Genomic DNA, 23,982 nt, shown 5'->3' on the forward strand with positions numbered 1-23,982 from the left:
CCGCTGGCGCCTCTCTCCCTCCCCTGCTCGGCGGGAGGCTGCTGGCTTGTGTCGGACTTACTTTGTTGCTATGCACGCTGCCGCAGGTCGGACGGTTTGTCTCCGAGTGAACCTGCTGCTTTTCTTCCTCCTCCGGATAAACCACATCGGGGAAATGGCCAACATTTAAACATCAGTGTGTACTCTTTATTTTCCATGTGTGTTTATTTCTGAGGTGTCGGGTGGTTAACCACTCCACGTGATAGCATCAGTGCGTGTGGCTCAGATTCGTGGAGCTTTTATTTCCCTCGCGGTGTGTTCGGCGGTGTGCCGCTGCCCAGAGGGGGTCTTCCTCCGGGCCGGCCCGGCAGCTCCCTGCCCTCCTCCTGGAGATCCTCGGCGGTGAACCCTTTGTCGCAGGTCCTTTGTGTTGTGTTTCTGCGGCAGTGGTGTGTGTGTGTGGGGCTGGAAGGGACCCTGCCCCCACCTATGCCCTCCACTCTCCCCTCTCCTCCTCCGCCGCCATCCGCCCCAGGCATGTGCACGCAGAGACCCCCACGATCTGTGCACGGTTTGCTTCCAGGGGCTTCCACAGTGCGCAGTGAGGAGAGAGGGGGACAGTGTGTGCACGCAGTGCTGGTGCACGGATGCAGCAGCAGAAGCGTGTGCGGGGCGCAGATGGATTGAAATGCAGCAGCAGCAGCAGCACATGTTGGAGTGGATGCTGTTCGGCCACATCTGTTTTGAATGAAGCACAGGGACAAAGGCGGTCCGAGTCTCAGGCTGCTCTGCAGATGTACGCAGACAAAAGCTCGGGTCGTGATCTCTGTGTTGATGTGAGCTTTGCTTTTCTGCGAGCTGCACACCAGGTTGATGAGCGCGTTGCCATCAAGCCTAAATTGCAAATGTATCCATGATAGAAGTTATTGGTTCTGATTTCAACAAGTTGCAGGTGTTCAGCAGAGGCATCACACATATATTGTGAAATAGTGTTACCAGATTTCTGTGGCAGCCATCACATCTGGATTCACTTTCCTCACTGGTTGGTGTTTTCTATAGAGCCAGACATCTGCCTACAGATCAAATTGAATCCTATTACTTTGCAATAGCTCGAAATGATGTTGAATTAGCAACAGAAACATTTATGGTCGGAAGATAATCATTGGCTAGAAGCAGTGACATTTAAATAGTTGGCAAATTAACTAAAGGTTAATAATAGAGTGGGAATTATTATACAATCTTGGGTATGACGGCATTAACACGCTTTGTGAGTTCATGTCATTTCCATTTTCCAGGATCCCTGTAAGTCTTCGGGCTCCACCATGGGAACCACCAATCCATTCCCAAATATAAAAGTATGACATCATAGCTCTAGTCCATATTGACAGACATGCAGGAGCTGTTCACCGCTGAGCTGAGACGACTTGTTTCTACACATGAGCAACAAGTCAGCTGCCGCTCTCCCCTGAGACTTCACTCGGTTGACGAGGGCTCACTTGCAGTAAGATTTAATCTCCGGTCCTCTGTCAGAAGTGTGGCGGACGCTCTGCAGCAGAGGAACCGGAGAGTGAGGATAATCGGAGTCGTATTGTGTCTGAGGAGTCGGTATTAATTTGAGAATAACAGAAATTTAAGTCATTGTGAGTCAGTCGCGGGGCCGCTGCCAACGTGACTAATGTCTTTCTTGATTTCCAGCTACTGCCTGGTCACTGAGGTTTCTCAAGGCAGTAAGGCACCTTCTAAAATACATTTAACCTGTCTCCACAGTTTCTGTTTCAATTTCACATGCTTACTTTTTCTGACTTGCCAGTTATTGTAAGAAAAAGTCTGTGATGCTGCCTATGAATTGTCTCTGGCCGAACCAGTGTCTGTCTGGGAGCTTTAATCTTTTAAAGGAGTGTCTCCAACTTCAGACGCTAATGGTATGAAGAGGATTGGCGAGTCTGGTAATCTCCACAGATTTGCACAGATAAAGAATGTGACTGTCTCACACCATGTCATTTATCACAGGTTTCATGGTTTATCGGGGGGGACACGGCAGACAGAGCTGAAATCACAGAAGTGCTGTCTTTATTTATGTCTGTGTGCAACAGGCGGCGACACTGTGAACTTGCTGTGGGGAGGTCACGACTGCTACTGTCAGGCGGCATCATTGATAGGACCGTTATCATGTGCGTGACTCGAAGCTCTGACAGAGTCCTGACTACATCTCTGGCACCTCTGGTTATAGCGATTCCTCGTACACACACTAACCAAAACAGACATTGGCTGTTTCTTGAATGACAGTCATTCATAAAAGGCTTCTGTGTGTTTGTTGACATCATGGCTGAAGCTCGTACTGGGACAGGCCCAGACGGGGCTGCCATCCGCTACACAGACACACACACACACACTAAAGTGTGTGTGTGTGTGTGTGTGTGTGTGTGTGTGTGTGTGTGTGTGTGTGTGTGTGTGTGTGTGTGTGTGTGTGTGTGTGTGTGTGTGTGTGTGTGTGTGTGTGTGTGTGTGTGTGTGTGTGTGTGTGTGTGTGTCAGATAAAACAGAACTATTAAAGCCCATTGTGAACTTGCAGCCCTTCTCTCATGGGCTCCCATTCTAGCTAAACTGTAAATTTATTCTGGGGTATGTAGCTGCCAGTCTGGGCTTCAGAATGTGTGTACGTATTCCTTTACATAAGGATGGACCCCTTATAGATTCAGTGCCGCGTTCTCACGCTGCACTAAAAGCACCTGCTCCCCCCGCCGGCACTTCCAGGATGCGAGTCCACGGTGGCCGCTATTTCAGGGAGGAAGACGGAGAATTTGATCTGAGGGGAGACGCGGCTCAGTGGCAGCCCCTCTGCAGTGGGAGTGCCCTGGTATTTATTTAGGTTAACCGATGAAGGGATACTCTCTGACAGACGGATCAATGACAGGCCTCATCCCAAAACAAACCCTGCAGGAATGGAGAGGGGCCCAGCTGTCTTCTGACTCACACACACACAAATATCGAGAAGATCACCCCGATCTTTTTTAAAGCATTCTGACTGTGTCTCGTAACTGCATTAATGAGTAATGGTGTCAAACGGCAGAGCTGGATTCTATGTATGAAGCGACACACACTTTATTTTTGGTCGCGGCGTCTGAGGGAATGTAAGCCCGAGGGAGTCATTGTGGGCGACTGGATCGCACGCAGGATCTGTGTGCGGGGGTCATGTTGTCATCACCCCTAGCTCCGCAGAGGGTGATCGGGTTACCAGGCTGGATATCCTTAGCGGTGGTGTAGGTTGCCAGAACAATCGGGGCAGACTGTGTGTTGTGGTTGATCAGAGGGAGGAGTCGCCCTGTGGTGCTCTTCAATTGACTCACCAATAGAGTATGTCTGTCTGGAAGTGGATTCATGTCCATACTGCGGGGGTATTACAGCGGAAGCACTTTGTGGTTGTGGTGATCAGATGAGTAACGAGGTGAGCTGGGAGCAGGTTTCTGTGGTTTGGTGGGCGTGTGTTCATGTGTCTGAGCACGTTATAGGTCTTGAAAGTATAGCTTGCAACATTCAACTGAGTAAGTAAAAAAAACTGTCCTATCCAGGTTGTGGTAAACGAATTAGTAGGATTTTAACCTGCGCCATGCAAGGAGCTTGTGTTTTCACCCTGTCCATTTCTTAGTGGGTTTGATTTTTTATAGCTAAAAAAATGAGTGGTTGGATCTTTAACATTGCGTGATGTATTTAACATTTTCACAGATTTCTAGAAAAAAATTGAGTGATCTTGATGGAGAAATCTGGCATATTTGGGAGACTAATTTCTATGTGTGTGCAATTTGGAGTAGCTTGGATTATTTAAAAAATAATTTCGGCCCTTGCTGGAGGTATTTGCTCTACTGAGCTAGTGAAGATGGAAACAGTGGAAGGCTTTCCATCTTTTTGATGGATTATAAGGCTGAGATGAATCTAGCAAAACATCAAGTTATTTACACACAAAACTGTCAGTGACCACATGTAGACCTCTCTATTCTGAAGTGGCTGTGGAAGTGGATTTAAAAAAAAAAAAATCGTATTAATGTGTGTTTGTTCGTATTTTTCTTTTTAGGCACAATTGCCACTGTGTTTTAGTGCGCTTCACTGCCACTGCAAGAACAAAATTATTTTACTTGCATTGAGTGGTGTTGATGGTTCCTCTGTATATTATAGATTATTTTGAACAATTTTTTTAGAAAGCAATGCGATTAAAAAGCATGTTTCTTGATAAAGGACATTATAATTATACATTTCAAAAGGAATGTTTGACCCCGACTTCAGTCTGACAAACAACTAGAAACTCTAACCCCCTCTGTTCTTACCTTTTTTCTCTCCTGCAGCCTAGCAGTTCCCCAAGTCAGACATGAGGAACCCTCCAGGCCTGGGTCGCTGAGCAGTTGAGGTCAGAGATCAAGCGCTTGTTCCGGCAGTCATGGCTGACAGAGAGGGGCTGCCTATTCCCCCAGGCCAGGTCTACATCGAGGTGGAGTATGACTACGAGTACAAGGCCAAAGACAAGATGGTGGCTATCCATCAGGGGGAGTGCTACGTGCTGGTGAAGAAGACCAATGAGGACTGGTGGCAGGTGAGGAAAGAGGAAACCTCAAAGACCTTTTATGTGCCAGCGCAGTACGTCAGGGAGGTGCGTCGGGCGCTCATGCCCCCCCCGAAGCCCAGCTTGAGGGCCAAGCCCACTGTTTTGGACATTTGCCGGGCGTCCAATGAAAATCTCAACAGACCCCAACCGGAAATGTCCAGCTTTGGACGTCCGCCACCTTCATCTACCCCGTCGCCATCTTCTGATCGGGTCACGCCACCGGGTCTACCCAAGGACGCTAACCAGAACCTGGGGAGTCCCCTTCACTGCAAGGTGGTAGCTGAACTAGTACTTCTTCACAACAACAATAACCATCACCATGGCAACAATGCCACGTTGCCACGGACACGGGCTGACTCACCTCCGCTCAAAGTGGGGAACAACCACAACAGAAGTCCAGACATTGTCAAGACCTCCCCGCCCAACGACCTGCCGGGAGAGGGGCTGAGCAAGTTCCGCAACGACTCAGAGTCTGGGGATGAGCTGAGCAGCAGCTCAACAGAACACATGCAGGTAAGTCTTTTTTTTTTTTTTGGATTGCTTCCTTCCAGATATGCTTCATTTGACGAATTTGTGATTTTTTTTTTTTTTGCTTCTTGGGTAGTTTGAGGAAATAATCTATGCAGAAATCAGTTCGTGTCTAAGTTTGTACGGGCAGCAAACACAATGCAGGCAGCTCCTGTTCTTTCTTTAGATTGCTTACTCCCGCGAGCACCGCTAGTTTAGTCTGTCTTTGTGTTCTCAGTCGTGCCCTTGGTTCCTTTCCCTTTCTACCATTTGCCCTGCTTTATTTCCCACCCTCTGCTTATTTCACCCGGGGCCAGCTGCAGATAAGTGACCTTGTCCCAATCACGTTCGGCCATATGGGCTGTTCAGAAATCCCATTTTTCTTCACTCACAGTTTCTCTGCAGACCTACACCCATCCATCAGCTCCCACACAAGTCTGCCTAAAACCATTAAGTGCCTCATTTGCCACATTTGACAAAAACAACAACAGTTGCAGGTGCTTATTAAAATCTTCTATTGTTGCCCTTGAAGCACAATTTGTCTGGCTTGTACAGATGTGCATTTTGGGTGGAACGGCTGTTACAGTCGGGTCATTAGAGACTAAATGGTGCGTTAACAGCTCCACTGTTAAAGGAATGGCTCTGTAAATTGGGTCTTCAGGTACATTTAATACAAGGAAATGCCAAACATAGCTACCAGGCTTTGCTGGTTTGTAGCTGTCATTTAACTTTTTTAAACTTGCTGATGTTGTCCAGGAATGTGTGCAAATGTATTGTTATAATGCCAAAAATCAGGCTTTGAGACAGATTCTATTTTTGCTATTTGTATAAAGTGACAATGCTTTATGTGGGGCCCCTTCCTGAATCAGACATCCAAATTCCTGATTCTTCCCCCTTCGCCCAGTCCCTCCAGCCCCCTCACTGACAACTCAAGCCCCCTCCCACTTCCGTGATATGTCCGATCAACCTGAAAGCGAGAGAGAATGGTTGAAAACAGCAGGAACTGGGTCTTATCCTTCCTCGTCTGCAGCGGAGGTAGATCAACGTAGAAGAAGGAGATTTCCAGTCAGTGGGAGTCCAAGCTGGATTGTGCTCCTGAGCGATATTTGGGAGGATATACTGTATCTAGGCAGGGTGGACTTGTTTGAAGGCTCCAATTGCTGCTTGTGTTCTTTGTTCCACAGGCTGCAACAGCCTCCTCCACCACGGAGCGAACAAAGAGACACAGGCTTGAATAGAAACTAGGTCATATCTGCTGAGGATCAGTCTGAAGCCCCCCAGTTGCCCCGCAGTGGGGACCACTGGGCGTGTGCGAGTGTGAATGCCATGTGCAAATCGCCATGTGAAGGAAAGAAGGGTGAAAATGGAAGCTAACTTCAGAGGGTCCCACATGTGTGACCTCTAAATGGTTTGTGGGTCAGAACTGACGCACCCCTGAAGGCCCAATACAGGGCAAGAGAAGTGTTGTTTCTGTGTTGCCGCTGGCCTGCAGCAACCTTTCTGAAATAATTTCATGCTTGTCAAATCACATAAGCCAAAATAAACACACATTTCACTCTCAGCCATTTGCATTTGTATGGGAAGCTCTGTGGAGTGTTTTTGTGTCAGCCTACAGTAGTGCTGGCAGGGCGGATAAGACTCAGACAGCAGACAGGATTCAGCCAAAACTCCCCGTGAAGCTCTGCGCTGGCTGCAGTCGCTGCGGCAGGTGGAACCCTCTCCCTCGCTCTCTTTCGCTCCTTTGTGGTGCTCTGTTGATTTGTCCTGTTTGGCTTGTTGCCAGGCAAGTGAATGACCCCAGCAGAAAACCCAATTCTTTCAACTCCCCTACTTCCACTGCTTCCTGTCATTGCTTGTGTGCAGGCAAACTGATGTGTTCTAACGAAGACATTTTACATTCAGTAAAATTTGCACAACTGAAAATGGTACAAATTTAGACAGCAGACTTCACTGGACATTAAATATTGATGATGGTTATATTCAGCACCACAGGATAAAATCATTGCAGGCTAAACTGCTCAAATAGAAATCTAGTTTCTTATCAAAATGAATCCACGGCAAACTGTGACATGTCATTTTTTTCCGATGATCAATGAGTCGACTATTTGATTAATCATCACAGCTCTTCACTCAATATCAATCCAAGGTCACTGCTCCCTCTTCCCAAATTTAAAACCCAAATTTGACTGAATAGGTGAATCTGCAGCGGCTGTGGTTCAGGTGATGGAGCGGGATGTCCACTTGCCAGAAGGTCAGTGGTTCAAACCCTGGCTCCTCCAGTCAGAATGCTAAGGTGGCTTTGGGCAAGATACTGAAGTAGAGAGGTTCTGATACCAGCCATGGTAATGACTATGATACTGCCAAAAATGGCAAGTCAGGCGCCTGCGACTACGTAAATCTATGTACTGTTCCAATACCACGTCTTTAAAGAATATTAGTTTCACCCAGATAAAAATAATAAACGCAGTTACTTCTTCTCCGCTCTCCAAAGCAGGAGTTGCGCTGCACAGCCACTGTCATGTACTGTTTTTAGAGCTGTGAGAAGTAAGTGATTTTCAGTAGTGTAGCGATTGCCAGAGCTAGTTACATGTCAGCAATTTTGCAATATTTCCCACTGCAAAGTTTAACAAGTAAAAAGGCGACGTGAACTGGACGCAAAACTTAATTTGCAGGGGCAGCTCTAGTTTTGCCTATTGCAACACAAGCAATCTCAAAGCTTTGAAGAACCAGTAAACATTGAGTTAACCTCAGCCCAGCCATACAACAATAACAGCAATTATCACATTCCATACAGGGTTAGTATTATACAACAGTTAAAATACATTATATATGTTTTTCTTTTGAATGTACTGGTGGGTGGGTATATATATGTGATACACAAAGTCCTCTCGGAATCAGTATCGGAAAGGTGAAAAAGGCAATAGAACATCGTTACACTGAACCCTGAAATCCCTTGACAGCTGTTCCTCAGATTGTGAAAGATGTGTGATCAGAAAGTGAAAAGTGCTGTATGAATGTGTTTGAATTTGACTTGTAGTGTAAAGTGCTCTTAGTAGATGTTAAAGCTCTACATAAATAACGACTCCCATTTACCAAAACATTTATATTTTTTGTAATGACATTATGAAGAATCTATATTTCATCTGGATATAAATTGGCACATAAAGGGGTCAGTTTTGATTCCTGCATTAATCAGCTGGGTTGGATCAGTTGCATCCCAAGCTGGTGCTGGTATTTAAATTTAGCTCTACAGTATGTCAGCTGAGAGACCGGACCAGGGCACCACTTCTTCTTCCTCTGTACGTTGTGGTTGTCACTTCAGTCAGACAGTAAATCTATTCCTCAGTGTGAAGATTGTATTGCTGAACTATGAATAGGACCCAAACTTTTCTCTTCAGTCTTTGTATATTTTCGGAGGTTAATGTGTGTGTGTGTGTGTGTGTGGGGGGGGGGGGGGGGGCTGGTGACTAGATGGACTGTATATCTGCTTTGACACATATCCTCTGCAGTTCCTCCGTACTTTATCTGGAGGAGGTGTAAACATGATCATGTGATCTCCGCAGCGGGGTTAATACTTCGCTTCCTGTCTCTGTCTGCCGAACCCGGCTGCTCCACATCTCGCATCTGAATAATTAGATTGATTTGATGCTGTTGTGAGCGCGTATGTGCGGAAAACCTCCTGCTGTGCTGTGCACCGTGTGAAAGTCAAACTCTGGCTAAACTGTTATTATTATCTGGATTTTACCCGTAGGTCATGTCTGCAGTTGGACAGATTAATAGTTAATAGTAATTTCTTTTTAATTCTAGGTAGCATATTTTGATACAAATTTGTTTAAATACATCTTTAGAAAATGTCTAAATTAGAAAAAATTCATCATAGATGACCACAGGCGTGAACTAAAGATTTAACTTATTATTCATCCCTCAATAGAGTTCACCTCCAGTCCCGGGCCCTCCTCAGGCTTATACATTGTCTTTGACCAGGAGAGGAGGAACTGCTGTATGAATGGACGGATGGTTAGATGTGTAAATTTGTCGCTGATGTGACTGGACTCAAGTGCCAGCTGGCCACCTCTCATTAATTTGACTTGATCTGTGGGTGATCTGGGTCTCTTTGTCTCGCCTTGCTTTCTATTTCTAATTTGCTTATCTCTGGGGCTCTGACAGCAGCAGAAACTGAGGGTCCACGCCTCCTCAGTACCATGCAGGGCTGGTGGGGTTTACAGCCACACAGCCGTCCTCCTGTCCTGGACCCTGTGTACTCACCACTTGCGCTCCCCCATCCCTGGTCTTCTAAAAGCACAGCTCCTATGCTCTCAAGGGATTTGAAAAATAAACCTGTTTTCCTCAAGAAGCGGGCAACAGGATGAAGTGTTTGTTTTTGTTAAAGAAAATGTGGCACACCACATTATTTAAAGCCTGTTCTTCACATAAACATATTGGGTTTCTCCAAGGCTGTGTTGCCTGTTTAAAAACTCAACAGAAAAACATGACCACACAGTCTCTATCACCGCATAGAAGGTTATTTTGAGTTGTTTTTTTCTGCAATGCTTTTACCCATATCTTCTTCAGAATTGGTTTAAAGGCTTGTTCTTTTGATGGGCTCCCCCCCCCCCCAAGCACAGAGAGTGGATGAATCCTGCCCTGTGGGATTGGTTGAGAGGCCAGATTGTTGTTTTTCTTCTCTTTGAGTTGTGTTACCGTCACCGAGGGGAAGATGTGACGGCCCTGTAAGTGCTTGTGTCTGTGGCTTCGCACCGTGGAGCCAGCGGGATGCCCAACTCTCAATCACTGTCTGATTAGAAAGACACTTAGAGGCCCCTCCTACGCTCCAACCTTTATACTATCTCACACTACAAAAACAAGGTAACAACCACTGCTGGGCCCTCTCCTTTCTTTCAAAGTTCTGCAACATTCAGTTATTGAGTAACTCTAGGTAGTCTGTATCATTTACTGCTCCGTGTCAATAATAAAACCACTGATTCCCTGAAATTTCAAGCTGGATCAGTCACTCTGCTGAAATAAGCCAGAGTCTTGTTTCACAGAAATCTCCTTTAACTTCCACTTCAAGGATTCATATAGCCACAATGACATAACTGGCTTGTGAATCTATCTGGACATATTCTTAGAAGGTTTAGAAACAAAAGGAAGCAGCTGAGTCTGTCGGCCTCAGCCTGCTGTGTGGTCTTAAGCTGTCAGTGCCTGGAAGAGGAGGAGGGAGAGAGGGAGGGGGTTGTACATGCAGGGGACAAAGTGCGAGGGTCCTTGGCCCCGACAGAGTCGCTATAGCCCCCCTTGTGACGGCAAAGACCCACGGACAGGACACCAGACAGATATGTTTTCATGTTTGGGTGAATATGGAGATTAGTCTTAGCCCATGAACAGTAAACCTCCCAATGGCTGCCACATCAAGATGAATGACTTGAAAGAGAAACATTACAAGGTCACCATTAAAGATGGAGGAGAGCATTAAAACTGGATGTCATGAATGTGTGAACATCTGTTGAGATGTAGATTGTTCTTTGTGTTTTCTTTTTTTTCCCTTTGTGAATTACATGCACAGCCTTTGGCTCGGTTTTGCTTGTCTGTTTGCCGACTTGTGCAACAGAGCAAAGGCTGAGAATGTGTATCAGTGGCTTAGCAGAGTATTTAAATAGGCAGCTCTGTGGGGGTGGTTGGTTCTCCCAAGTGCCTTTTCAAAATGTCTCCACAACCAGAAATGTTTGACCAATTTAGTTCTTTAGTATCTGCTATTTTGGGCTTGTGCATCGCATAATTTTGTATCCAATGAATTTGTCCCATATGAAACAATTTATTTCAGTTGTGCATAGGACAGTGTGGGGACAAGTGTTAAAGCCGTCTGTCACTCTTGAGGGTCCTGGGAAGTTCTTCAGTTAACTGTACACAAACGACCTGTTCCTAAACATCCCTCCGCCACAGTAACCTGCTAATTACACGTTGCGCTAAATGGATTCTTTGATCGCAGAGACTCGCGTTTGCTGCAGTGTATTCTCTCCAGCCATTTTCCAAATAAACTCAAGTCCACTTAGTTGAGAACAAGGAAGGACATGGTCCTATTACATAATGACATCGTAAATACCACCAAATAAGAGTGCGAGCAGTGGTGTAAAGTTTAGCCATCTCCCGCCTGTGCCGGCCCGTAATATGGAGCTGTGCCGAGAGACTTACTCCCGGACCAGCTGAAAAGGAGGCCCCTGGTTGTTTTCCAGTGCATACTTGACATTCCTGCCTCAGTGCCTACACACTCTCATACAAGCAAGCTAAGTCAGTGAAGGTCTGCCTGACCCTCAAAAGTGAAGCATTAGACTTTTCGGTAATCTAATATTAAGCTTGAACAAATAGTGCATCCGCTGTGTTCATGTTAGAGGCTGCCTCTTTGTTTGACTGCCTGCCTGCGTTCTTTTTATTACTCTCCTTCCTCTGTCTGGGCCTTTTAGTTTCTCTTCTACTTTTTTGCCCCCACTCTGTCTCGGTTGCTTCCTTTTCTGCTGTCAGCCTCCCATTCCCCTCCTGAACACCTTGCTTTCTCTTCAGCATTTATTGACTCAGGCTGTCAGATGTGGTCCCGGTGAAGGGCAGGACGAGGAAGAGCGGGGGAAACCAAGAGCTCCTGGACTGCACTTCAGCCTGTGACCACCATTTCTTTTCTCCACCACATCCAGCATGATCCTTGCCTCTGTGATACAACAAGAGGATTAAGCCCAAAAGCCCTCAGGGGCTGAGCGTTCAAGAAGACCACAGGAGCTTAGGCTCAGAGTTGAGGGGAATCGTGTCTGTTGTGTAAGGTGCAGGATTTCACCTTTTCTAAATCTTTCCATGAAGTACAGGCTAAGGTTGAGACAGATTGACTGTTTTTCTAATCCCAGTAATTTTAGCTGGAAGCAGCCAGTTACAGTCAAGTTTGCATGATTGAGCACTTGCAAACCATCTCGGGAGTGCTGACCTTTGAGAGAATTGAGAGATTACAAGATTCAATCAACTGGTTCACTATCCAGTTTGATACAACTTTGCTCTGTAGGTCTTTCCTCATTCTATTCATTTTATAATAAACAAAACTAGCCACAAGCAATGCTACGCTAAACCTTGGCTCCAGAGTAATGAATCACTACCCACATCTCCTATTTGTTCAGTGATTTATATAGGTCTGTATGTAAGCAGAGGTGTCAAAAGTATTCCCATTCATTACTCAAGTAGAAGTATAGATACTGAGGTTTAAAAATACTTATGTAGAAGTTGAAGTATCAACTCAAGCTTTTTACTTAAGTAAAAGTGTAAAAGTACTGGTTTCAAAACTACTTAAAGTATAAAAGTAAAAGTAATGTAAGGGGAAATTTTTAATGGAAATACATTAAAGTACCATATGTGTACTACTGAGCATTAACATGCATTTCATGGAGCGGAAGACATGATAACTAGTTGCCAATAAGTATTGTAATAGTGCAAAAAGTCAAACTTCAGTGGAATGTTTTCAATAACCTTTATTGAAAGAGACCTTGAGACCTTTGTGCTAAACCTGTATGTACAACAACACTACCGATAGGCTTTGTTCAGCCGCAAAAGCAGCAGGTTCTCAAAGTTATTTGAGCCTATGCATGCTCTACCTGGCCTGAAGATGAGCCCTGCAACACTAAACAGTCTTTCACAGGCTGCTGAGGCCCTGCCCTTTGTACACACCGCCCGTCGCTACTACCGTTTGGATGGTTTAGTGAGGTCCTCGGATCGGCCCCGCCGGAGTCGGTAACGGCCCTGGCGGAGCGCCGAGAAGACGATCAAACTTGACTATCTAGAGGAAGTAAAGTCGTAACAAGGTTTCCGTAGGTGACCCTGCGGAAGGATCATTACCAGTACAGCCGGATTCGACTGCATGGCACCTAAACCCCCCCATAGGTGCTTAGGGTATCGCGCTGCAACCCAGGGCCAGCGTGTCTCCCGAGGCCGGGGTTGTGTGTGGCACGCGAGTGCTCTCCCACCTACCCGAGGTGCAGCTCTGGCTTTGCTCTCCTCCTTTTCGGAACCCTCCAGTGCGGTTGTGTGGTGGCCCCCCTCGGCCTGGCCGTCATCCTGCGCATGCGGCGGGCACCCAACTCAAACTCTCCTCGCTCGAGGGGGGTTTAATGTCTCACAAAACAATTGTTTTTTTGTGTGTGTGTTTTTGAACGATGACAAACCGGAATGAAAACAAGCCAAAATGAAATATGAGTAACGAGGCTATTAAAAAAATGTAAGGAGTAGAAAGTACAGATATTTGCGTGAAAATGTAAGGAGTAGAAGTAAAAAGTCGTCTGAAATATAAATACTCCAGAAAAGTATAAATACCCAAAATTTCTACTTAAGTAAGGTAACGAAGTATTTGTACTTCGTTACTTGACACCTCTGTATGTAAGTATGTATCCCAACAAATCAGCGCTTTGCATGTGGTGGCATCAATCATTCTGTGCAAATAGTTACCTCCATGAATAAAACGGTGACTAAATATGCTTGAGAAAAATGGGAACAAGTATGGATGTGATCAGTGCAGATATGCAGGTTGTTGAGTAATCTCTATACACAGAGTTTGGGGCAGGAAGCCAGCTGGTGTCCGGTTTTAGTTTGACCAATGACATTTGGGCAGGTGAAGGGCAAAAGCGGCACAACACATTCACTGCAATTCATAGGCAGTGTTATTTTTTTCCGATTTACCTGCACCCATATGCAGATAGCTGTTGATGTAGACTAGCCACAATGTTGTCTGGACCTAAAACACCTACAAAAACTATTGCTGTTTATATTTTGTGTGGAGAAATGTTTAACCCTTGTCATAAAAGAAGCTAGTCGTATTTGGACTGAAAAAAATGAACTGGGAATGGAATAGGCAGATTTTGACCGTAGATGCACTGTCTACACTGGAAGCCACGAAGTATTGGCTGTTGCCCTTGTATAGGGCTGCTCGATTATGGAAAAAATCATAATCACGATTATTTTGGACAATATCAAAATCACGATTATTTAAACTATTATTAATATGTGCCCTTGTTCTGAAGTCTATGCTTTATGTTTGTATCACTTCCGGTTCCGGTAAACACCGAGGACGGCTGCTTGTCTTATTCCTCCGTGAAACCAGGATATCGGTGCCCGGTTATTCAAACCCTTAATGATGGCAACCCTAACACTGTATGACCGACTGACCGGCGCGGAGAAATGCGTGTCCGGTTTGACCGGTCTGAACAGCCAGGCGGGAGCTCGCTTAAGAATAGCAGTGCACGGCCACTACATGGTCTGCTGCTGCCCTCCCTGCTTTTCCACTCGCGCTGCTTTTTTCACCGACGATCACCAAACACAACTCGCCTCCTTCACTTTACAGCTGCTTGAGAGTGAGTGTCAGTCAGCTGGGTCGCTGAATGCTTTGGGGAAAGGACTGAATTGCGCATGCGCGTTTCTTTCGGAAAAAAATGCCAAATAATCGTTCCAACTCGATTATAGTAGTTTGGAGATCGTTTGACCCAATAATCGTAATCACGATTAAATTTCGATTAATCGAGCAGCCCAACCCTTGTAGGCTAATTCGTCATCAGATGATACCCGGTGGGCTCTGAGATTGGTTTTGTGAATATCCTGGTGAGTGTCCTTGACCTACAAGCACACATTAAATCACCATGTCTCACTCTCGCCCATTTTGCAACTATTAAAACTTTAACTGGTCTGCAGTAGTTTAAACTGCAGTATCACTGATAAAGTTTAGAAGAGACTTTTTGAATCAAGGCTTCCTCTCTCTTCTTACCCTGTTGGTTGTAGTTGTCCCGGCTCCAGCCTCCGTGAAGCCGCTCTGCCTGTCAGCCTGTGTAACAGCGTTTATTATCAGAGCGGATGACAGGGCTACATCACCTATTTAATTCGGTCTCTCCCTCTCCCGCCGCCGTTCACTGAGGTTTATTCAGTTCATCCCTTGTCGCTCACGGTCCCTCTCTCTTGGCCGGGCTCTCTACTGTAGCTCTGTGCACTGAGACAGCATGTACCCAGAGAAGGTAAGAACGCCTAGCTGCTTTTGATAGCTCGGTGATTTATTTTATTGCGCTTCCTTTCCCCGCTTTCCATTCCAGCTCTGACTCTTTCTCTGCCGTGGATGCTTGGAAAATGTCTTGGTTCCAGTGTTGTTTCTCTAACTACCCCTTCCTTCTGTGACATTTCGCCTTGAAACACTCAGACTGACGGCACCAACTGTTGTGTGCACTATTATGTATTTAATATGGTGTTGGGCACATGTGGGTGTTCTTGTGTGGGATTTATTTAGCAAGTTACTTGACCGTCCCCCGCTGTGTTATCCACAGAGGTCAGTGTTTGCATACAAGTGATGATGCTCAGGGCACTGGGCTCAGTGCACGATTACATAACTGATGCTGGCTATGTCTGGAGCCTTTGAAACAGCTGCTAGTCATTTTCCTAACAGCGGCCTCTTGCTCTGGGGAAGCGCACGGGTCAAGCAGCTATGCGTTACACTATGATGCTATTGGCACGATGACGCTGTATAAAAGCGTTTTTTTGGCCCAGCTGCACCATTCAGTGTTTTCTGCATAGCTGACCCTGTTACAGATTTCTCCTATTACCTCTGAATCTACTTTGGCATGTTGGAGTGTGTTTTTTCCCCTCTGCTTGTAGCCCACTCTGGTGTTTTGCCTGCACAGCGACTTTAAAGTTGCAGCAACTCATGATTTCAAAGAACAGGAGTCTTCTCAAAATACTTCCCATGCTGTGCGTCCAAGAGGATTTTGTTTATATACATATTTTTCTATCCAAAATATAGAACTGAACACAAGTGGACAACTGGTCTAGCTTGGTAAGAAATAAAATGTTAATGAGTTCATCATTGGGACTAATCGGATCTGGTTGACAATAAAAGTGTATCTTGTGTAGTCCTCTACCTTTTTGTCGCCCTCCTGCTCTCGTCCATCTGTTTTTTTGCTGTTCTTTGACTTGTTGCACTTTGTCTTTTAGTACAACAGCTTGTATGTCTCTGTGATTGAGTGTACCAATCCGGCACATTATTGAAGATCAAATGCAACATTTGTGAGTCAGCCAGTGTTTATCTGCCGCTGCTCACCGCTTTCCTCAGGAGAGGCACAGCTGCTGCTGGTTGCCAGTGTGTGGGTGGACTGGCGGAAGCATCAGAGCGTAGGTGTCTTCAAACGTCAGGGAGCACGTATTGTCTCTGTCACGTGCCATTGCTATCGTTAATTACATGTTGTGGCTGCCAAAGAGACCGAGGATGAGCTGCGCATCAGTCAGTGCTGAGATGGCTCTGCTTGTGGCTGTCTACACCAGAGGTGATTTAGTGTGTACGGGAGATTGGAATTGGTCGGCCACCATCATGCTGGTTCCTGCTAAAGGGGAACATCGTTTCTGGGATGTGGTATGATGTGGGTTTCATTTGCAGCCCATTGGTCACATTGTGCTACTCGGTTTAATATCAGTTCGGTTTAATCAATTTGTGTCATTGTGTTGACATAGCATTTGTGGGTTGTAGATTATTGCTCCCTCTTTAAACCTCCCCATGATTTTTTTTCTTTTTCAGAATGTTTTTTCCGTTGACGTTCCAGAAACTGTGTCTTTGTCCTCCCAACTTTCCACCAACAGCTGTCACTGAACAGAGATGCTACAGACAAACAAAGGGGATACAAAGAGAGTACACACTATGCCACTCTGGATCAGTCTGGATCCTTCTGCAAGCGTTACTGCTCTAGACCCAAACACTCATTTCAAACGTTGACACAGTATCAACCGACACCCAGTAATTTCAATCAGATGGGCTACTTGTCTTTTTATGATGCAATACCTGCTTCTTCACATATCCTCATAGTGGGCCAGAAATAGCTCACCAATATAACAGAGGCACCAGGAGGCTGATCAGTGTTCACTGAAGAGTCGTCCAAGGCCAGCAGCCTTTCAGTGCCCTTGTGTGTGATTGGCAGTGAGGCACTCCCACTGTCTTTTAATGAAATGGATATCCAGCAGTAACAAATGTCTCAGTGTTCATGCTCCGGTGGCCCAGCAACACCATTGGCTGGTTTGATCACCTCTTTGTATAGGTTATTGACAAGGAGGGATTACATAGTTTCAATAATAACACAGGCTAAAGCTGAGGAGCAAGGTGGGGCATCAGGGAGCAGTAAAATCCTGGAAAAAAAGTAGCGCTGTACAAAGGGAAGCATTCTTCAGAAGACTACTTGGTTTTAAATGTCTCTCTACCATCGGCTTTTGAAAGCATTGCTTCCTCTATTCAAAATGGATAGATCCCCCCCCCCACACACACACAAACTTTTGTGAAACGTGGAAAATACACAAACATTCTATCAAGATAAATCTCTTAACATCAGTTGATATAGATGATTATCACTGTAAATGTCACATTATTATATCTCCTTAAGTTAAAGACTGATTCAACCACAGTCCGACAAACTATATGCCCAGACCTCGTTAATGCCTGTTTATTTATATATTTAATACTTTATATTCCTGTTACAAGTGCACAGATCCTGCTGTCAGTCAGTGTAGTGTGTCTATCCTGGGTGGCCATTGACCTCGTTCCCACTATGAACACGTATAATCGTTTACTATGTAAGAGTCAGGTGTAAACATAACTTCTGATGTGTGACGTATCCAAACGGTGTTATTTTTGCTTTGATTTTCAGCCATTTCCAACCGTTTTAGGTTGTTACCAGTGACAAAGGTCAGTTGTGTTGTGGTGGGATCGAAATTCCTACTGTTGTTTCTCTCTCTTTTTTGTATGAGAGGCTATTGTTTGGTTGCATCAGCAAATAAGCCAGGGTCCAATACATATGGTGTACTGTGTATCTTGTTTTTTCTGGTGAGATGACTGGAACAGCGTACGGATTTACTACAGAGACAGACGAGGTCAGAGTGCCATAATCATTTAAAAAGTGTTAGGGGCTCCACTGGATAAGCTTCATGCACAGGCAACTGTGGGACAGAGGGGCTTACAGGTCAGCCCAAGCCTGGACGGGTAGCCCCTGCATCGACACACTACTAGAATGCAATCTCCTTACATATCTGGATTAAGGGGTTGTGTACAGTACATTCCTGGTTTAAATCTCCTCCGACCCCACCCCCCAACTGCGCACAAACACGTACACCAGAAATCGTGCTTGTCCAACATCATCATGTCCCAAAATATCTTTTCTTCGTGAACAATGTTCTTATTAGTACTTTGATATGGGTCTTCACCCTGATTGTTGTTGGGGGGGATTAAATCTGCTCTTTCCGTCACCAAGTATGCTATGCTCTTGATTTCCTAACACAATTAAAGGGGATCAAGAGGTTATTTCTTGTTTAGATCCATGTCTTCATTGTTACCTAATTCTCAAAATCCCTCTTCTTTCTCGTGTTTCTCCCTCAAAGCCCACAGTGGTAATTGAAAGGGGAGTAGTCAGTCTTTCTTAGAGTTGGGGGTGGTGTGGCTGCTCTGTGGCCTTGGGCAGGACCCCCTCCCAGTGGCCAGCAGACAGATTTGTTATTGATCTGTCAGCCTGTCCCAAGCCTCTTGAAACACTTTTGCAGTGAAATAAGTGGCTGTTTGCAGCCATGGCGACATATTCAAATCAAGCGGAAACCACTCCAGTGCCTTGTGGGTTTTGTTGTTTCTGATGTGCTGTAGCAGCCTGTGTTTGAAGAAAGCGACTTAGCACAAAGATCCTTAAGTTAAAGATTTTGTTCAGAATTTCATTACTAATCAATAATCATTACACTCTGGTTTTATCGAGGGGAAAATCATATTATTTTTAGTCACAGTGCATGTATCTGAATTCAAAGCTTTTAAACTAGAAACTGAGCACTTTGATTTAGACATGCTTGTGGATCTAATGATACAATAATCTCACTGAAGTTGTCAGTCATTCATAAACTTCATGAAGTAAAGGAGTGTGACACATTTGCAGTTTTTGACCACCACACAGACATTTTAAAATCATTTGCACATTAATTGGCTGCACTTCTAGATTCCTGTCCCAAACATGAGATGGTTTCTCATCCTAGCTCCTCTCAACCATTTCTGTGCCCACCTGGGCCGTGATCCAATGTCCCTTTTGTTACCCTAAATCCAACTCACTGACCCTGTTTGCAACTCCCACCCAACCAATTGGCACCGTTGCTCTCGATCCCTGTCAGCTCCACTTAGCAGGAGAGGACCACCTCGTGGCTCAAGGTTACCAAGGGCCGTTGTCACTGCCCTACCCGGTATACATTCTGCGAATGGACCACGGACGATTTGGAGGACAGAGTTGCCTTTACGTGCCATTGCTGGCTTGACAAAACAATTGAACCATTCTCACTAATGTGGCGAGACATGCCCAGTGGAAATTGAATTGCTTTCTACAGAAGCAGCTCTGTGACGATCAATTACCCAACCAAATCTTTTATGGGTCACCCAGAGGACAGAAGAGAACAAGGCTATCCATTTGGTGATTTTACAGGCTGGCAAAGAGTTGCTGAATGTGACAGTTGGTTATGTGAGGGGACTTACCTGGGTCCTAAGTGTGTTTTCCAGGGAGGAAAAAATCAATGCATACAATGTTTTAACCTTTTATTTTTCAAGCCAGTAAGTTCTTTTTTCTAAATCCAAATATTGGGAGTCGGATTCTGTCAAATTTGACATTAATAGGTGCTTCTACAAACAAGTGTTGCATGACAGCAGGTTGTTGTCACACCGCCAGGAATATTTTGACATGTAATTCAGGAGGTGGCTGGCAGTCCAGGGTTCAGTATGTGGTCATGTTTTGAGCGTGACATGCAGACCAGTGGCCAGCTGATGATGCAGTTCATTTTTCTAAAGACCCCAAGCATGTGACTGGGCAGTATAGATGACAAGGCAGCCCTCTCTCTGACAGGGACTGTACACGACAATGGCTTTACAGTGGCTGGTCTGCTGCTGGAACTTTTCTCTGCAGTGATAGAGAGAGGGATGGGGGCACAGAGAAGGGCGGGCTGGCTTGGCAGTCTCAGGGTAGTGGGCTGAGTGACCCATGACCCGTACGAACAAGACACAATGCATCTTTCTGTGACCGTATCTCCACCCCCAACACGCACACTGCCAGTCAAACAACCTGAGTCATGGTATGTGGGCCAATGGCTACATTGGCTGGAGATTTAAATATGCCCTTTTGATTGTATGTAGCCTAGTAGCCCACTTTACCATGTTTCTGTTCCGTGTCAGTAGTAATCATTACTCATTGATCTACGATGACAAATGTCTATATGCTATATAAATACAGTTTATTGTATTATTTTCCATTACATACAAGATTTGTCTAGTGGAAGCATTGCTATTCTCTCTGAAATCAACTGTTGATTAATGGAGCAGTGTCAAAGCAGGAATTTGTATCATATTTCGAGCGTGACCCTCTGAAGAACACACTGATGAGGAGGTGGTGTACTAGACCAGATACACTTTCCTTACCCAGAAGACCCACTTGTGAAAACATAGCTACAAAGGTTTGCCGCTAGTGTTAAAAAATACTTTACAGGGTACCTTTAGGTTAAGTACAAACTTTTAATACAAGGTGAAATGTATTGACACTACGGAAATCCTAGTTTTCATAGCATTATAATTTGCTGCTTTTCTTTTGTCTTGACAAATTTATTGGATATAAAAGCCATTTTCAGAGGAACTAATTGATGACAATTAGGTGTAACCATTATTATTATAACTAAGATGAGTTGATTAAAATGTCAGAAGATACTGAAAAATGCTGACCACAATGTCCCAGAGCCGAGGAAGTACTTTTCAAATTACCAGCATTTTGAAACTCATCCAGATACGGCTTTGCTTCGATATCTTTACTGAAGTTTTACCATTATCTTAAACCTAAAGTCCTGTCTTGCCATGACTTGCTTTATTTTGCTTTAATTGTGAGCATGTCTATCATTAAAAATATGAAACCTTCCCCTGAACTCAAGGTGAAGGGTGATTATCTCTGTTTGACCATGTACATACTTGTTCACATTTGATGCCAAAACTGTCTCTATGCTGAGGTACCATGCCACTCAACTTCTACCGGTGTCTAAAATGCAGTTTTGCCGTTGATTTTAAGATTTAAGACAGACAAACTGATCCTTTAAACAGCCACTGTAGTCATTATTGAATTATTCCCTGTTCCAACACTAACTGCATCCTATCTACATACTTGTTCTGTCATAGGCTTCAATTAGCAATGATTCCTGAAACCGTCAAATTCTTATTTTCTCATTTTCTTTTAAAATCAGGACAAAAAAAATATAAATCTGTTTGTTGTTGTCAATTTCCTCATGGAAGTCTCCTCCTGTGCAGTGCCCGAGGCAGAGGAACAGAGTGAGTTGTCTTACCACCTGGTGGGCACTGGGTTTTCTCTCAATCAGATAATTCCATTTCCTCATTGTAGATGAGCTGTGAATGCAATCATCCCCTGCTGTGTGGTGTTCCCACTGTCAGTCTCTACCGGCCCAGATGTGCTGTCACTATCTGCTGCCCCCCCAGCAGACAGCCCACTGCTTCCAATCATCTTTTATGTGTCATAATCGAAGATGATTTAAAAATACTATTTTGCCTCCTCTCTGAAAGTATTGCGATCAGGTAAACCTACAAATGTTATTTTTTAAAACAAAGGTGCTTTGCTTTTAATCCTCTTAATGCATTTAAATAACAATTGAATTGGAGCCTACATGTCGATGCTCAAATTCATCAGATCACCCAATTTCCTAGAAACCCGTCTCTCGCCCTGAGCTGAATAACATCAAACACTTCCTCTCTCGCTCTCTCTGTGTGTGTTTGTCTATGTTTGTGTGTGTTTGTGTATTCACCACAGCCGGCTGGTTTGAGGGTTTCATCTGGGAGGAAGTTCCCATTTCCGTTGTGGGTGGCTGTCGTCTGTTCAAGTCCTACACACTACCCCTCCGCTCTCAGCTCCACCACACATTCAGTCAGCATTCTGGAGAGTGTGATACCGACCGGTGGCCTGAATAATTCAGCCAGTGATCACAAGCTAACGTACACACACACACACACACACACTCACTCACACCTCTTGCAGAGACACCCTGTAGCACTCCACACAGGGGTAAAATGTGATGTTGTTGCAGAGGAGGAGATGTGTGGAATTATGCTGCTTGAACCTGCGGGGCGTCAGGGTTGAACTTATCTGGGTCACATCCCGGAGAGAAGGATCTTTAAATTTAGAGCATTAGAAATCATCTTCATGATTGTAAACACTAATACATTTGCAGCACAGTGCAGACGTTACACCCACAGCGACACAAAAAGCAGGCTACACACTAATTCAAACCCCCGCTTCCCATCCTTCTTTTGCTGCCGCACCTAAATCTGAAACGCCATTGAGAGATAAAAAGCATTCCTCGCTGAGTGTTTGATTTTCAATTAACCTGATTCACTGGGGTTAATACCCTGATGTGCCGCTACCGGCACGCTCAGCGGCTCCAAGGTGCTCCCACTCTGTTCTTACGAGTTATAAGTCATCATCTGTTTAAACACATACAGACACACGTTGTCTTTGTCGTTGCCATCAGCCGTCTGTGCCGAAATAAAGTGGAAATGCATGTGCCGTTGAGAAGATAGTATAAACTCATATCAACCTGAAGTAGATGTTTCTTTTCCTGGTTTGTTCTTGGTCTAAACGAAATCCAGTTCATCTCTTTGTCCAGGTCAGATGATGGTTACAGGTATGTCCTTTGTATGACAGCTAAACAGTAGAAACTTTATCTCTGGAGATTTGGAGTTTACAGGGTGAGTCATCTGTAACTGTCACACTGTATCACTTGATTAATCACCAGCTCCTGTAAACAGCCTGAAGGTGTAATCAAGGTTTCATTATTGATTTGAACAAGAGGTGCACTGATGGATCATCATATTTGTGTAAGCCTTTGTTCTGTCTGTTTGCCATTTAATAGACAAGATGCAGTGATCATGTGTCAATCAGTCCGTCAGTGTCTTTGTGTGTCTGTGAATCATTTCTTCTCCGGAGCAGAATTGAAAACCATTAGGAACTATTCTTAAACTTCTCTGATAAATCAGGAAGGGAAGTTTTTGATAATTTGTGTTTGCCAGGGAGATGTTTCCATCTCCTGATGACTCTTGTTCAGTTGTTCTTTCATCATTGGGCCCATAGTTGATAAAGCTATTTTGTGATGTTTTCCTCCATGTTTTAACAACAGTCTTCGCGGATATGAGCAAGTCGTCTGAGAATCGCTGAGTATCTAATGTTTTGTCATTTAAAGTTAAGTTGCATCTTAATTTTTGATTTCCATGCCATTCCCTAAAATATGCCCACATTTACAATGACATAATTCTAAATAGAAATCACAGAACTACAATGACAAATCAAAATGGTCAGATGTTGGCCAATATCTATCTTTTGCAGATACAGGACAGTGTGCAGAAGTGTAAAGCTATGTAGATGTGAAGGTTCTTATCCAATTTAGTGTTAATTAGTGTATACTGCTGCATGACACATACACCAAACATAGAGTCTGAGTCATAAAGAGCTTTCTTCAGCAAAGTGTCCAACAACAGATGGTGTGGCCCCCTCAGAGCCCTGATCTCAACATCACAGAGTCAGTCTGGGATTACATGGAGAGAGTAACTCCACAGACCTGTGGCGAGTTCTTCAAGATTCGGCAACAAGTCAGATGTAGAGTCGGGGCGTCAGGGCAAAGGATGTTCGCAGCGAATATTGATCGGATGCAGGATCTTTTTGTTAAGTCGACTTTGTTTGAAGTGAGTTGATTAACAAAAATATTCATGGTATTATTTTTCAGACCATGTCAACTTGACTTTCAGTGCCTAAGATATTTGCTCAATACTGAATATTACAATCAGCATGATTTTTACATTTACACCAAATCTC

The 23,982-nt window shown here is 44.6% G+C and overlaps 1 protein-coding gene across 7 annotated transcripts in view; it reads left to right on the forward strand.

Moving 5' to 3' along the window:
• The window catches only part of arhgap12b (Rho GTPase activating protein 12b), a 56,736-nt gene that overhangs the window by 151 nt on the left and 32,603 nt on the right, over nucleotides 1-23,982 (forward strand). For 6 of the 7 annotated variants that reach the window (XM_053412743.1, XM_053412745.1, XM_053412746.1 and 3 more), the window contains exon 2: nucleotides 4,317-5,086. In XM_053412743.1, coding sequence (XP_053268718.1) covers nucleotides 4,409-5,086 — 678 coding nt within the window. In that variant the 5' untranslated portion in view covers nucleotides 4,317-4,408. Of the gene's footprint in view, nucleotides 1-23; nucleotides 176-4,316; nucleotides 5,087-23,982 lie in introns of those variants that run through there. The other variant, XM_053412744.1, reaches the window with a different exon arrangement.

Source organism: Pleuronectes platessa, chromosome 20 (assembly GCF_947347685.1).
Source record: "Pleuronectes platessa chromosome 20, fPlePla1.1, whole genome shotgun sequence".
Classification (NCBI taxonomy): domain Eukaryota; kingdom Metazoa; phylum Chordata; class Actinopteri; order Pleuronectiformes; family Pleuronectidae; genus Pleuronectes; species Pleuronectes platessa.